The following is a 17,256-nucleotide window of genomic DNA, read 5'->3' as shown; positions in this document are numbered from 1 at the left end:
ACTTTAATACACATCTAAGGTGAAGTACCTGACGTGAAAGTGAAAGTATATGTCCATGCGGCAAACCCCAATTCCCAAAACGGTTATTGGCTACTTGGATCTAGACTGCTGTGATTTGGGAGACAGACAGATTTTTGGGGGGCATCTTTTTATTCAAGACAGTGTGTGCGATACAGTTTACAGGCCTCCATCGCATAGTGATATTTTATCTCAAGGTTGACTCGATCTTTTCCGTTTAATTTATGCGCATGCCCATGTGTGTATGGAAGTTAATATCAGACTCAGAGATCGCGTAGGACTCTGCGTTAACGCGATCATGGGGAGAACATGCTAACTCCACACAGAAAGGCCCAGGCTGGGATTCAAACCGAGGACCTTCTTGCTGTGAGGCGACAGTGCTGTCCACTGCACCACCGTGCTGCCCTTGTAATCAGAATGTCTTGGCCGGTATTGATATAGAGAATAAAGAAGAACTGGATAAATGCATATTTTATTAATTTACAGACTTCCCCAACTCATCACTGGGCTGGGAGTTCGCCTGCCAGCCAGCTAGGTAGCAGGTATTGCTACATCCGTAACCCGCATAACGTTTAACCATCATAGCTTGCCAAAAATCACCTTACAGTAAAATCCACCAGTAACCGCCTTGACACTTTTGCTCTCCTCGAAATCTCAAAAGCTGCAGGGGTCACTGTGCAGTGAACATGGCCAATCCATGAGGCCAGTGTTCTCGCTAGCACATGGGACGCTGCGTCATTGGAACGCAGGACATTTCAGAGTCTGAATTTCACACTGAAGGTCCAAAGGTGATCCAAAACGAACTAAAATAGTTTTTTTGGGGGGCTATACTGGCACGTTTGATTACAAGATACAAATTAATGCAAGCAAATGAACATATGAAAAAGTGTTTACGTTTGCTTTTATAATGGTGTCTTTGTTTAATACCTGTCAATTGGTGATTCTGAGCCCCCATTAGATATTATTTGGGTAACAATGCTAACGAGGGAGCTGTGCATTCACCAGGTCAGAGGGCTTGAGCCCCCAATTTATCACATAATTTGTGGTGAGTTGTTCAGCCGACCTGGGTGTAAAAATGTGAACTGTCCCTTTCAGATACGTGTGTGGATTACGGTTATCCTTATCGGAAATTTTATGATCCGGGTTTACTGCTGAGCAAGGCTGCTTTGCTATATACTGCCCTACAAAGCCTTCTGCAGTAACTACGCAACGGGTAAAACTGAGAAAAATGGCTTTAAAGTGTTTTAACTGGCCAGCCGTCATGGTTTTTGGGCATAAAAATTACCTCATGAATATGTGTACAATTAGTGTAATATCACTTATATACCTATAACCCATTTGGCTGGCCAGTTAAAACACTTTAAAGCCATTTTTCTCAGTTTTACCCTTTGCGTAGTTACTGCAGAAGGCTTTGTAGGGCAGTATAGTCTAGATAAATTATTTATTTATTTATTATTTATTTATTTTTCACAGTTGTTGTTGGTGGTGGCCCAATTCAAACTACAGTATAACAGACAGGTAATATCAAAAACCAAAAACTAATCAAATGCTTATTGAACATATAAAACTGATGCATGACAGAAGTTGCGTGATTTCTCTGGTATTTGCCGAGCTTCGCGAATGGAAGGGCTCATATACGGCTCGTTATCTGCAAAGTTTTTTTTGGGGGGGGGGGGGGGGGGCAGAGGAAAAAGTTGGGGTGCTATCCCCCCCCCACCCCCTTGCCCCACCATAGATCTGGCCCTGGCTACTGGCATGCCGACAAGGAATGGGGGCGATCATGGACTTTTAAAAATGCTTGACAAACAAACTGGTATGGTGAGAAATATACAATATATGTACACACACTATTACAAAAAAAAAACAAGCACTCAAAAATTTGGAATAACATCGTAAGACATAATAAAATTTGGCCTTATGCATTAACAGGAACAATAACAGAAACTGAATTCAAGAAAACACTGCAGTAACAGGGGTGGCAATCAATGCATGGTTTTGAGAGCATGAACAGGAGAAGTTAAATGAGGTCAGGACTGGTTATGAAGATGAGAGTTAATCATTTCTTTATATGGTAGTTCAGTTGAAGTTCAATTCCTCACATGCACACCCACGCATACACACACACACACCCACGCACACACACACACACATGCACGCGCACACACACATGCATGCACACACACACGCACATACACACACGCATACACATACACATGCAGACACACTCACACATACACCCACGCGCACACACACACACATGCATGCACACACACACGCATACACCTGCACACACACATGCAGACACACAATCACACATACACACACACACACACACACTCACATGCACACACACGCACACACACTCACATGCACACACACGCACACACACACACACACACAAGCATGCACACACACACTGTGGTGCACTGGGCAGTATCTATCAGCCACAGCACTGATGTTTGGTCTGACTGCTGTTGGCTAAAGCCACATTCGGGTTTCAATTACAGTATGTCACCAGCAGGTGGGAGTGTTGGGCAAACTGTGGCACATAGCAGCCAGATTTTCTAAAAGAAACTTTGACTTCCTCAGCAATTAACAGAGCTGAATTCATGAAGCTTTTTTGCTGTGGCTACTTGTCAGTTCCATAATTCCAGTTTAGCACATACAAAAATAAGTCCAAAAGTCGGTTTATTTCCATGTCAAAATGATACAAAAAAGTTTCCAGTCATTGCACCATCGCCTCTCTCTTGGGCCAAAGCATCCTCCTAGCTACCGCGTGCTCAGAAAGTGCACTGTCGTCCTCTTAGTGTGTATTCTTAGTACACGATGGTCAGCATGTGAAAAATATCCTGCATACTATTCCAGAGGTACCGCAAAAGTGTCGTAAGACGGCCCATTCCTGTAGTGAAAAGGCCATGCCTGTTCCCCTCTGAATTATGGGACCCAAAGATGTCTCCGCCTGTTCCTCTCTGTGGAACCTCCTAAATAGTTTGGTACTCAATTTGTATGCTCGATAGGAGGTAAGTAAGATGCTTTGGACACAGCTCATGTGTGCTCCTCGATGCATTCCTGAAACTCCCCACCTGCCTACCTTTAGCCCTGGGAAATGTCTCCACAGCGCCCCCCAGTGGCAAAACAAAATACATTTAAAAGAAAGACTCAAAAACAGCAAACATATGGTAAATGGACTGCATTTATATAGCGCTATTATCCAAAGCACTTCACAATTGATGCCTCTCATCCACCAGAGCAGTTAGGGGTTAGGTGTTTTGCTCAGGGACACTTTGACACACGCCCAGCGTGGGGGACCAAACCAGCAACCCTCCGACTGCCAGACAACCGCTCTTACCTCCTGAGCTATGTCGCCCCACAACGGAACCATATATATCCCCAACACCCATCATGAACTGTATATTGGAATGTTTATGGATTAATATGGTTATACATTTGTATTGTGATTGATCTTTCTTTTTAAGTGAAATGATGTATGTTTAGAAGCTGCTGCCAGCTTGTTGGCTGCCTTTTCATGATGCCCCTTCAACACCCTCCATACCCCACCCCACCCCACCCCCGCAAAAAAGGACCACAATGGAAATAAGCCTTTGCACTTTGTGTTTTTATGCTTTTGATGATTTTTGTATCTGGGGCATCTCTGGCTAGAGGGGTCTCTTGGATTTTAATGATCAATAAATGTAATGTAATAAAGAATTTCAATCAATCAATCAATTCATTTCCTCAGAATGGTGTGTGTCTGAGGAGTCTTGGTATTGCTTACTGATTACCAGTGTGGTGGAAATTGTTCCAGTGAGTCACAACTACTCATTAAATACTTTTATCTGCTATGCCTGATTATAAACGTAGGACATTCTTGCGTTCATACATACATTTGTAATCTAATGTTCTTTAAGTGGGATTAATAAAATCAACAGCTGATTCCATTTTGTATTGCTCACCACTTTCTATCTCCATAAGAAACTGAACGCTAGCAGGCTCTCATATATTAGGCATGTGGGTTCTTACATGTTCTATATTGTTGATGCATGGGGGTGACCCTAATATTATTCCCAATAAAAATAAGAGGACATTTTATTTGTGAGATTGACTGCTGCAAAGCCTGTGATCCCACTGAAACATAATTGATTTCATTATGTGTATTTTAGGGAGGTCCAAATAGAAACTTCCAAGTGCAGTTTTGCAATGACCACATGCATAGGGAAGGCTCATTTGTTTTTTATCTTGCAGTTGGAACATTTAGGAGAATCTTCTCAGCTGGGTGAAGCTGCTGGCTTGCATAGGGTTCTACAGGTTCCGCTATGCAGTGCTGGCTTGTATAGGGTTCTACAGGTTCCGCTATGCAGTGCTGGCTTGTATAGGGTTCTACAGGTTCCGCTATGTAGTCAGGGTGAAGTCATATGTGTATATATTACATTACATTACATTACAGGCATTTGGCAGATGCTCTTGTCCAGAGTGACGTACAACAAAGTGTATAACCATAATCAGGAACAAGTATGAGGAAAACCCTATAGAGAAGTACTGGTCCAAGTGCAGGGAACAACCGCATAGTTCAACTTGGACCCTGAAGGTTAAACTGATTAACACTAACACAAACGAGAACAGCAACAACGCAGTCTATGCAAAAATACAAGCAGTAGTTAAGACGGGTGCATTAACTAAGTCACCTATGAAACAGCTACCTAGTTACAACCCTAAGCTTACAGTCATTTAAGAGATTACAGGGAGGTAGGGAGGGATGGGGAGAGGTGCAGCCTGAAGAGGTGAGTCTTCAATCGTCGCTTGAAATGGGTCAGTGTCTCAGCTGTTCTGACCTCCACAGGGAGGTCATTCCACCATCGTGGGGCCAGGACAGACAGGAGACGTGTTCTGGAAGCGCAGGTGCGAAGAGGGGGAGGTGCCAGGCGTCCTGAGGTAGCAGAACGGAGGGATCTGGCTGGCATGTAGGGTTTGAATATCTTGTGGAGGTATGCTGGGGCTGATCCTTTGACTGCCTGGTATGCTAGGAATATATATCTTTAGAATGTGATCTTTGATATCTTTAAATCTGTTATTAATTTAAAGATATCTAACCATCCAACCACTAACCACCACCACGCTGTATAAAAAAATAAAATAAATAAATAAAAACCCTTTTTCCTGTCACTTGTTACATGTTGCCCCATCCCTGCACTTCTTGTTAATTTGTATTTGTCCTAATACTGTAGCTTGTTCTTCTGCCTAGTTGGCTTTGCAGATGTTAGACCAGAATAGTGTTCATTGTTCTCGGGTAGAAATAGCTGTACAAATTAAATAATTGTACCTTACTGAACCCATGTTCAGCAGTTGTCTACGATCATGAAAATGCACTTTTTTGTACGTCGCTTTGGAAAAAAGCGTCTGCCAAATGAATGTAATTAATGACAGCCTGGACTCCTGCCCTTCGCAGTGTTAGGGCGTTTCCCGTAAGAACCACCGCCGCCTCGATTGTAGGGCACAATAACAAACGATTTATTCTCAACTGGTTCTACTAATACATAGATTCATTTCTTCATAATTGTGGGCTTCAGTATATACAAGTGACAGGGGCTCCACTGGTGCACATCACACACTATAATCTACAGATCATGAAAGAGAAATGAGAAGGATTAGCACTGAAACACCTCCATAGCTGGCCAAAAGGAATTAAATACAGAACAGAACACAGTGGTGGGGTGTGGCAGCAATACGACTGGCTCCCCTGATAAAAAAAAGTGAAAATAATGAAATTATAGCTGCCGCTGCTAGCCGAAAAAAAAAGTACAGCACCAGTTAGTCCTCAGCAGTTTATCTACTATTTACATGGAAATTAGACAGCAGAATATTGCAGGTGTTACAAGGTATGAGTCGGATTTTAATTAGAGCTTCATATGGCAGATGCAGATTTACTAACACACACACACACAAGCACACACACGCACACACACGCACACACACACACACGCACACACACACACACACACACACGCGCACACACACACGCACACACACACACACACACACACACACGCGCACACACACACACACACACGCACACACACACACGCACACACACACACGCACACACACACACACGCACACACACACACACACGCACACACACACACACGCACACACACACACACACACACACACACGCACACACAGCCCCAAACACAGACCAGGTGGAAATGTATAAAGCAAAGAAAGGAAAGGATTTGCCCAAATTCATACAGTATTATAGTAGCCTGTTACACCTGCTTGTGTCTTACGCACTGTAGCACCACTCAGAGTTCAGTTTCAGTTCTTTAAATGATCTCCTGTGTTCTCAGGAGCTGCTTTTCCTGTGTCTGCAGTCTTTTCATCCTGTGTCATGTGACTCAGTGCCCCGCTCTTCTGTGTCTCTCCCTCCTGTGTGATCTGGGACAGACCTGCTAAAGGGTTTAGGGGTTTTTTAGGGGCTCTAGGGGGTGCAGGGGGTTTAGGGGGCTTCAGGGAGTTTTCTGGGGGTGACTTCACCCCTCTGTCCTGTGAATCCTTCCTCTCCTCTCTCCCTCTCTCCTTCTCTTCCTCTGCCTCAGAGGTGCTGTTGGGCTCCAGATTTGGGCCTGATGTTGGGCTTTCCTCTGCACAGCAGGACTCCTCACTCGCCCCAGTGTGAGGGGGGGAACGGGCCGTGGTGTCTGGGAGTCCCTGGGCTGGATCAGCTGTGCTTAATGGCTCAGTGAGCGGGACGCTTAGATTTTCCTCTGCTGATGTGGAGTTTATATCCTGATCTGAATCAGGTTTTGGGACTCTTTTGTCCCCTCCCCCTCCTGCCTCACTACACTGGGCTGCCCCCCCATCGGTGTCTGGACCCCGTCTCAGAATATCCTCCTCTTCCTCTGGGCTGCTGGGGAGCTCCTGGGCTGGATCTGCTGTTGGGTTCTTAGCTCCTCCCCCTTCTGCCCCACTGGGCTGAGCTCCGACCCCATCACTACCTCCACCCTGCCCCCCCCCCCCCCCCTCAATCTGCCTCTGGGCTCCTGCTGTCTGATTGGCTCCAGTCTCATCAGTAGATTCTGCTGCTTCTTTTTCTGTTTCCTCTTCCTGGTCCTGACTCTGTACTAGAGCTGGTGCTGGATGGGGGGGAGATTTAGGGGGGTGGGGAAGAGAGGGGCTGGATGGGGGACTGTGGAAGGTCTCCTCTTCATTTTCTGTTTTGGGTGGAGCAGCAGGTGGAGACTCAGGAGGAGACGCACTCCCATCAGGTGTTTTGTGTGCTGCCCCCCCATTGGTGTCTGGACCCCATCTCAGAATATCCTCCTCTTCTGCTGCTGCTGCTCTTTCTGTTTCCGTTTCCTGGTCCTGATTCTGTACTGGAGCTGGTGCTGGATGAGGGGGAGAATTAGGGGGGTGGGGAGGAGAGGGGCTGGATTCGAGAGGGTGGAAGGTCTTCTCTTCATTTTCTGTTTTGGGTGGAGCAGCAGGTGGAGACTCAGGAGCGCTGAACGGGACAGTGCCAGAGGAGGGGTGTTTAGAGTTCCCCTCCTCAGTCTCCACTCCACTCTCTTCAGAATCTTCACCCTGATTTAGTGATTCTGTGGAAAAATGAAATATAATATTGAACCTGATGTAAAGCAGGTGACTGACTGGCAGGCTACCTGCTGCTTCTCTGTACTTACCTGTCTGACTCTCCTCCTGTGAAATTCCAGCACTCCCATCAGTCCCTTTGTGCTGCTCAGTCAGTGCTGTCTTCTGATGCTCATCATGGGTCTTACCTGGGCTCGTCATGGTTTCATACTGCTTTATTCTATCCCAAACTTTTACTGTAGAAACAGGAAATATCACTGTGTGTGCTGAGTACAGTACAAATGCAAGGAGGCTCATAGGTGTATATCTGATCCTTCTTTATATCAAGGCCAGGACTGAATCACCATGTTTTCTCACTGTTCACACACAGTAATGCATGTAATAGAGTTATATTTGGTCTTCACCTTCGCAATTTGGCAAATTCAAAGTAAACATTTAGCACTTTATACTTAAATTCTGACCCAAAGTGTTGACTTATGCAAATGGGGATAGGTTTATATGATACATTTTCTGGTTAATCATCTAAAATACTTAACGGTCAACAGTTAAGGGTCAAGCCGACTCAAGAAATTTCAAATTTAATTCATGGCTTGAAAAATGTCCACAATGTTCTATGGGTATTTTGTAATTTATTTCCTTTCCTGAACTGACTGAACTGCAAGGTAATTGATCCCAACCCTGAAACAGAGGCATTTCAGTACTGCTGTTTCATTATGAGACATGTTTCTGTTCAGCGCAGAGTTAATTCTGCCTTACCTGGAGTTTCTTCAACATTTTCAGGGTCTGCTGGTAATAGCTGTTGTCTTTCTGTTTCAAAAGAATTGTTTCACAGATTTAGTTTATTATCTAGTTTTACCAGCAGCACGCCTACCTCTGAAGTGTATGAATATGAATACATCTGATTTGAATACATTTGTCATTGAGTACTGTATAGGCATACATTGTTTAGATGTTAATTTTTTGGAGGAAACCTGCAGCTGCAGTGTTTTAAGTTCGGAGATAAAGTACCAGAGGGAGTGATGTCATCAGCTGCAGCTCTAAGGCCAGAGTGAATAACACTGTTCTGCAGCTCACCATTTACTGCAGCTTCAGAGTCTCTCTCTCCCAGTCTTGTCTTTTCTACAATATAAGATATGAAATATTATTCATTACTCATCGTGCTTCGCAGTAGCATCATCACAGTCACCACCATCATTTCTACAGCTTACCCCCAGATTGAGCTTCCATGTCCTCTTCATTTTGTTTTTCTACAATGTAAAATATGATTTTATTATTATTAGTCCTGGGTGTAGTAGCGCTAATGTATGAGCTTTCAGTCCCACAGTATTGGAGAGCTTGTGCTCATTTTATGGAGACAACAGGAGTGCAGCCCTACTGAATCCAGTCCTGAGTAACTGCTCCAGAAACAGCAGGATCTGCATATGGATGCGTTTATTAATATCATTTCATGTGTTATTTGAAAAGAATCTTACTTTTGTAGAATTTCTTATAGAAAAATAAAAGCAATCCCACAATGATGAAGAGGAGGAGGAGGACAAGGACTACGGAAATAATGACAGAGGCGCTTCCTAAAAACAAAGAAAAACAGAGCATGTTAGAAAAATATAAAAGACAAAGCTCACCATTTTGATCTGACTATTGAAAGATTTATATAAATATATTTCTGTGTGTATGTATTTCTGACTTTACAAGATGATTTATTTAGCTCCCTGTGTTAATGAAATGGCAGTTAATGTGAAGTTGACTGGTTGCTCAGCAACAGCTGTCTCAGCTGACAGTGCTGGGGATGATTGGGGTCAGTAGTAATCAATGTGCCTCAGTCATGTTTCAGAGACTGTGGGGTAGATGGGGCATCTGAGCATTTAACCCCCAGTAGGACCCCGACAGTACCGTGAACAGGGCCTTTACCCAGTACTCTATGATGTAGACCAGAGGGTGAAATTTTGGTGGAAGTCCCATGGAATTCACAGGATAGCACCGAAAATTCAACAGAGGCTGGTAACCCCAGGAGAACAGCAGAACACGAACAAATTGTAAATTAAGCATGTGGGAAAAAAACTAATTTCATTCAGGTGAGACATAAGGGGTAAATTGCAGTGTGCCTAACTCAAGTTAAAACCACAGACCTGCATAGCAGCCTGAACAGCTACCCAAAACTGTGAAATGAGCATTAGGGTGGACTGTGGCAGCCAGGAAGGCAGACCTGTGCTCAGTCCCTACATCAGCTGAGTGGGCCTTACCTGGAGCAGGGAAGCAGCTCTTTACAGGAAAGTATGTTCTGCTCTCACCCACAGGGTTGTGCAGCACACAGGTGTAGATTGCATCAGAGCTCTCTGCTGCCTCTATCTTCAGCTGGGACCCTGGCAGGACCTCTATGGCAGGCCCCTCCCACCTGTACTGAGTGCTTGGTCTGTCGCCCCCAGAGCACAGCAGGGTTACTGAGGGGCCGTTCACTTGGCAGGTGACTGCTGGTTTACCTACAGCATCCACATGGAGAACAAAGGCTTGTGACCTCACAGCTAACTTTAGCATTGTCTTTCATGGAGTAACACACCTGACCCACATGATCGAGTGATATAAAGCGCTTATTTACTGAAACACTAGGGTATGACTGTAGGGTCTCACGTGCTATTCACTCCCATATCCTTGTGGTTACAGACCAACTTCCCCTCCCACACCTGCACACAAATCCCATACAGGTGTGCTATTTTTCTGGGATAGACCAACCTGTTATACAGGTTACAGGTGTGTGAGATGAACCTGTGTGACTCACAGAGAGCAGATGCACAGATTTTTAGTGACTCAGTTCAGCTGAGCTGTTGATCAAATGTCTTTTTTTAACCCTGTTGTCGGATCATCTAGTCTTTAGATTATGATCTTTGAGAAACAGACATTATCATTTATATGACCATGGGATTGTATCCATTTTCTCTCCCTGCTCTCCACTCCACTAACATGAAAGGGAACATCCATGGGGCAATGAAGCCCTGTTACAGGTCTTATCTCTAAACAAGTCTGGGGTGTCCTGGAGAGCTGTCTCTCCTTCAAATGTTTTACAGATTTACCTCCTCCCAGAAGGGACAGGACCCCCTATTGGGGGTCAGAGACCAAACGTGGCCATAAGCCGCACAAAGATCCATATTCCTTTGAAGTTTGAATGCAATATTTAAGATTTAACTGAAATCACTGACTGAAAATCTTGATGCCGATATAGATAATGGTAATTTAGCCTGATAGTTGAAATCTCCATTTTTAGAACCAATTCTAGTTTCAAGCAGAAACCAATGTGGTATGATTTGGTCTTGTTACATGAAAATTATTTTGCCTGAAGGTGGAGATTGCAATTCATAAGATTAAACAATCCTTTATCTTTATTCTGTTGTTGGAGGCAGAGGTAAACTTCCATGTTTCCTTCCTTGAGAGCTGAACTGGATTACCACCTAAGATATTCCTGTTTGGTCTCTTTAAAAAGATTGTAAGATAATGAATCTTCTGATAATAATATCACAGTGCTTAGCCCATCGTCCAAAACATAAGACCATGTTAATACATAGTTTAATGCCTAGTTTTCAGATCAGACAGTCCCTGCTCCCACACCCCCACACTTCACACCTCACCCAATTAGTGCAGCCATGTGCACCCCCTTTCTCTCAACTGTTCCCCCTCCCTCGTGGGTCAACATAAAAATGTGTATTTTTCTTTAGCTACTGTAGTTAGTCAGAGTTAGGAGGGAGAAACTGATTCTGGGGGGCTTAACATCAGCCAGTAACATCTTTTGCGGTGGACATTCTGGGGTTGAGATCTGTGGTTGCCATCCAAGGAATCTGAGCTTTGCATCGAGGGCTGGTGTTGTGTGGAGTTTGGTGTGCACAGGATCTGACGTTTCTGTCTTACAGCTCACCTGGCATCCTTACATTTAAATCTCTGGCTTTTGAATATTTGGCTGCCGTTTGGTTTTTGGACTGCGATCTTGGTTTCCTGGGGCATGTTTGGGAGAACTGGCCGTGGTTTGGTTTATTCACTCATTTCCTTTGTGACTGTAACTTGTCCATGTCGGTAACATTGTGTTTTCTTTTCTTTAAGGTAGCAGAACCTTGTCTTTATCATATGTGAATCTTTGTTGTAACTTAATGAATTTCTTAATTTTAATCTGGTTCTGAGTTGTCCTCTGCCTATCAATGAATTTGGCAATTTAATTCATTATTGATACTTTGATAATCCATCCATCCATTATCTATACCCGCTAATCCTGAGCTGGGTTGCGGGGGGTGCTGGAGCCTATCCCAGCATGCATTGGGCGAGAGGCAGGAAAACACCCTGGACACACACCATTCACTCACACACCCATTCCTATGGCCAATTTAGAGTCTCCAATTAGCCTACCTGCATGTCTTTGGACTGTGGGAGGAAACCCACACGGACATGGGGAGAACACGCAAACTTCACACAGAAAGGCCCCAAGCCAAGATTCGAACCCACAACCTTACTGCTGTGAGGCGACAGTGCTACCCACTGCACCACCGTACCGCCCCATCTAAGATGAAATTCAATTTTCCAAATGTATTTTATATGTAGGATAAGTGAGGGGTTTTAACTGTTGATGCACTTGTGTTCGGTATTCAGAGTGCCGGATGTCAATCGAGGGTTTTAACTGTTAAAACGGCTGGATTCAGAAAATGAAACATATTTCACTTAATCCTCACTTTGCCAACACAGCAGTTTTTACATCAGAAGTCATAATCAAAGTTAAGTGCTACACATCTGTTGCAACAAAAAAATCAGTTGTATGTGCTAGAATATGTGGTATATGTGTTTGTTGTAGTAGTGAGTGATCTAAATTGAAGAAAGTCTCTCTCTGGACTGTGAAGTCAGAAAAAGGTTTTTCCAACGGTAATGCCTGTTATGTCTCTGCGAGTGTGTGTGTGTGCGTGTGTGTGTATGCATGTGTTTGTGTGTCTGTGTGTTAGCCAGAGCGTGTAGTAGTAGTAAAAAGAAGACTGTGGCAGCCAGGATGGCAGGCCTGTGCTCAGTCCCTACATCAGCTGAGTGGGCCTTACCTGGAGCAGGGAAGCAGCTCTTTACAGGAAAGTCTGTTCTGCTCTCACCCACAGGGTTGTGCAGCACACAGGTGTAGATTGCATCAGAGCTCTCTGCTGCCTCTATCTTCAGCTGGGACCCTGGCTGGGGCTCTATGGCAGGCCCCTCCCACCTGTACTGAGTGCTTGGTCTGTCGCCCCCAGAGCACAGCAGGGTTACTGAGGGGCCGTTCACTTGGCAGGTGACTGCTGGTTTACCTACAGCATCTAAATGGAGAACAAAGGCTTGTGACCTCACAGCTAACTTTAGCATTGTCTTTCATGGATTAACACACCTGACCCACATGATCGATTAATATAAAGCGCTTTTTTACTGAAACACTAGCGTATGACTGTAGGGTCTCACATGCTATTCACTCCCATATCCTTCTGGTTTCAGACCAACTTGTGAAGTACTTTGAAATAATGAAAAAATGCCATGTTTGCTTGGACAGACAAAGACACTTTTTTATTGCCCCACAAAATGGTTGAAAGTGTATTTCAGTAGACAATGTACTTTTTTCTTTATTTATAACATACAGCTAAATCTCTTTGATGAAAGCCCACAATTACCTGGGATTTGGTCATTCAGTTGAAGCAAACTCACCAAACACTTTCACCGTCTGACGATGGTACACCAGCTCTCCCTTGATCTGCAGCTCACCAACATACTCCCCACTGTCAGCCTCTGTGAGATGTGTGAGGGTCAGGGCTCCCGTTGTGAGGTCCAGGGTCGTCCGTCCTTTAAACTGCCTGTATTCAACCACCACCTCCTGGTCAAATTCAACCACTTTATGATAATTCCACCTCCACAAAATGTCCTCCAGGGGACCCTGAACATTTGGCTGTAGTGTGAAGTTCCCATTAGACTGGACAATGATCTCAGTTATTAAATCACCTGCAAGAAAGTGAAGTATATTAAAACAAATCATGAGCAATTTAAAAAAATTTTTTTACTTTAATCTGAGCTAACAGGTTAGCAAGTATACAGATACAGTAAATGACGTTAGAGAAATGATCAGGTAAGTTCCTTTGCTGGCACTAGTCCAGGACATTTGGCTAATATAACCCATTCATAATGGAATTTTATGGTTCATTATTTTGCTCAGGAAAATGTTTTTTTTTTGCCCTTAGTGAAATGAGAGAGGGGGCTCCTTTAAACTGCAGTGATCAGATATTGATTTTACAACATAAATACTGAGCACTCAAAAAAATCTGAAGAAAACCAGCCACTGCCCTGTCCAAAGAAGCTGGCTGAAAGGTGTCACACACCCACAAGTGCTTAACTGCTGCAGTTTCCAGGTAACTCCTTGTGTTGTGATTTACTTTGCACTGTGAGTCTAAGCAAGCGGGTTTCCAAAGCAACGCTACCCATATTTTGCTACATTTGTTCAATGGACTAGTGCCAGTTTTCTCCTCTTGCATATCATATCGTATTTGGTCTTTAAGTGTTGCGCCACATCAAAGATACAAATCTGTAAAAGTCCAAGTGTATATAAAATCAATGGCATCACTTTAATCAGTGGATCACTGACAGATCTCCCCTTGCACTCTTCTCCACTGAAGCAGCAGGGCAGGGAGGAGCCTAACTTGTCCTTTGGATCCTGTAAGCGCAGCGGAAGTATCTGAGTGGTGAAGGAACGCGTGTAGTCTCACCTGGTGCTACTAGAACAGGAGTAATTTAATGATATCTTTATTGACTCCAGAACAATGTTTTAACATTTCCTCTGTGCCAACAGTTATGCATAGGTGGAGGAGACTGCTTTCCGCCAGTAGTGTGGCTCTATACCGATCGCTATCTATCATGGTAGGCGTGGACGTGCCTCTGGCTTGTGTAGCCTGCATAAATCCTGCTACAACACTAGTGTATAAGCAAGTGCCTACAGGGTGCAGATGTCCTGAGTTCTGTGTGTATGTTAGGACCTTAAAACTACGAGGTGTGCAGATGTAAGATTCAAAGAGGAATGCCAGGTCAAAATGAATGTAGTTTATTGTACAGTGTGGTCAATAGTGGCAATATACAGTAGTCCAAAAGTATGTGTATAGTGAGATGGCTATATGCATATGATGCAAAGGAGACCATGTTGATGAGTCTCCCTGAACCATTCCATGTTTCTCCTTATATACCCAAAAGATAAAATCAAAACACCTAGTCATCAAGTGAAGACTCAATCATGACTGAACAGGACATCGATGATCCTCCGTACACTATCTCTGTAAGCATACCACCTTTGCATCTGGCTGGGCGCTGACCCATAGGTACCAAGATTTAGTCAGCACCCAGCACCCAGCACCAAAGACACCAACTTCTATTTTACTCTGAGGCAGACTTCTGTGAGCTGCCCTACAGTCCACTACCAGCCAAATTACTAAAGGAACTGTGACTGGTATGGGGCGTGCCTGTGCTTAACCTCGTTAGCTGGCCTTGTTAGCCTCTGGTTTTGTACCCAACCCCTTGACAGTTTAGCTTCTGTCATCAAGCCCCTGGTGCAAAAGCCTAATTTTAAACCCTGAAATCCTAAAAAACTACAGACCTACCTCCATTCTCCTCTTCTAAAATACTTGAGAAGGCTGCAGCCAAACAGCTCAGCGCTTTGCTGAAGATGAATAATATTGATGAAAGCCTTCATGTTCATAACCCCATTGCAGCACAGAGACCAGATCTAATGACCTCCTTTTAGCCTCAGATCAGACAACTCCTATACTCGTCTTAATCTCAGCACAGCATTTGATTGTGTAGAACAGGCCTGAAGGTCTATCTTCCAGTATTTCTTAATTCCAACCCTAACAAACCACACCATAAGAATTAGAGATGTCGTTCAGTTGCTAATTAGTAGAATCAAGTGTGCCGAATTAGGGTTGAATTTTTATTTTATTTATTTAACTATTATTTAACCAGGAAAACCCCATTGAGATTGAAATCTCTTTTGCAAGGGGGACTTGCCATGAAAAACAAAGTTACCCAACAAGACTTATACCTAACAAAATGTACAAACATCAAATGTAGAATGAGACAGAGGTGTAAAAATAATTAAAAGTAGAGAAGAGGTTAAAAGCAGGAGCATACTTCGGTCACAGAGTCATAAATGGAAATGAAAACCTATAGGATGGAAGGATGGATCTCCAGGAACAGGACTGGGCTGCTCTGCGGCAGACCATGACATTCTTTTGCACACACACAAGGAGTGTGTAGGAATATGTGGGCAAGCGCTCCACATTATTGAGATCATACCTGACAGACAGATTTCAGTTTGTTCATGTTAATGATTAATCCTCATACCACTGTAGGGTCAAATGCAGGGTCCTACAGGGCTCTGTCCTTAGGCCTTTGTTGTTCTACATTCTACCCTTTTCATTTATTCATCACTTTTTATTGAAAAACATACATACAATGTACTGCCGCTGACTTACAAATCACTTTGTGGTCCAGCCCCCTCACACCTTTCCAACCTGCTCACACTGTATGTTCCCACAGAAATTCTCCATTCCCAAGATTCAGGACATCTTGTCCCAAAAATTAAAAGAACAAACAGTACATGGCAAAGCTTTTTCATACAGAGCCCCTCTGCTGAGGAACTGTCAGCCCGACCATGTCAGGGAAGCAGAGTCAGTTTGCACTTTTAAAACCAGGCATAAAACTGTTTCATTTTTATAAAACAGTTTTTTCTGCGTTTTAATCCTGTGGTTTTGCATGCTTGTTTTTAAACTATATTTGTATTTTGTAATATTGTTTCGTACGGTGTAGTGACCTCTGGGTTAAATTCACTTTAAAATCCAATTTAAACTTAATGTTTGCAAACGGCACACCCCATTTTACCCATGATCTACCCATTACCAAAGTTTTACAGAACAACGTTAGAATGTGAAGCCTGAGTTGACGGATACCGACAGCCTACAGACGCAGCTAGCAGCTGCTCATCCCTCCTGTCTACACCCACCATTCTAAATTTAACATAGGGCCTATATTACACTAGGTGAAATAAAATAAAAACGTCTCGTTTAAGTGTTTTACGCCCATGTTGCTGTAGCCCAATCGGTCTCAATCTGTTTACCTATGATGGCAATTTGTCCTCACAAATCATTAGCTCGCAGAGCGGTTTCTGTTTCCGGATATCATGTATGTGGCAAAATGTATGTTTACTGTGTCGTTTACATGCAGTCCGTGTCTCTGTAAATGTGTTCACTCGTTGAGCGTTCGCCAGAATATAGGCCTAATATAAAAATAAAATTAAAAAAACAATTCACAGCTAGAAAGTTCCATGGTACTGTCAGAAACACGACAACAAGGTCAGAGCTTCCACTCATAACAGGTAGGGTCGCTCAACACTGCCCGCAGCGTCCGCGGTCAGAGGTTCTTCCTCGGTCAGAAATCACTCAGGATTCTAACGGCTCTAACTGTAAAAGAGCAGTGCGTGGAACAGAGCGAAGTTCAGCGAATTCGGCTCGTGGTTTACAGCTTATGTCGCTATTTTAGTTTATATAGATAAATTTGGCATATGAACTAGATTGCTAAATGTGTTACCTCTGAGAAATGTTCTGACGTAAAACACACAGAACGAATAATTACCGAACCGATTTA

General features: G+C 43.6%; 1 protein-coding gene across 1 annotated transcript in view; it reads right to left on the bottom strand.

Annotated features, from left to right (window-relative positions):
• Positions 1–17,256, bottom strand: part of LOC118222925 — a 243,830-nt gene that overhangs the window by 164,460 nt on the left and 62,114 nt on the right. The window contains exons 10-11 of the mRNA XM_035408864.1: positions 12,660–12,905; positions 9,843–10,079 (exon numbers count right to left, since the gene is read on the bottom strand). Of these exons, the coding sequence (XP_035264755.1) occupies positions 9,843–10,079; positions 12,660–12,905 (483 nt within the window). The remainder of the gene's footprint in view (positions 1–9,842; positions 10,080–12,659; positions 12,906–17,256) is intronic.

Source organism: Anguilla anguilla, chromosome 3, assembly GCF_013347855.1.
Source record: "Anguilla anguilla isolate fAngAng1 chromosome 3, fAngAng1.pri, whole genome shotgun sequence".
NCBI lineage: Eukaryota > Metazoa > Chordata > Actinopteri > Anguilliformes > Anguillidae > Anguilla > Anguilla anguilla.
Note: the sequence above shows the minus strand (reverse complement) of the source record. Positions and strands in the feature narration are given on the sequence as shown.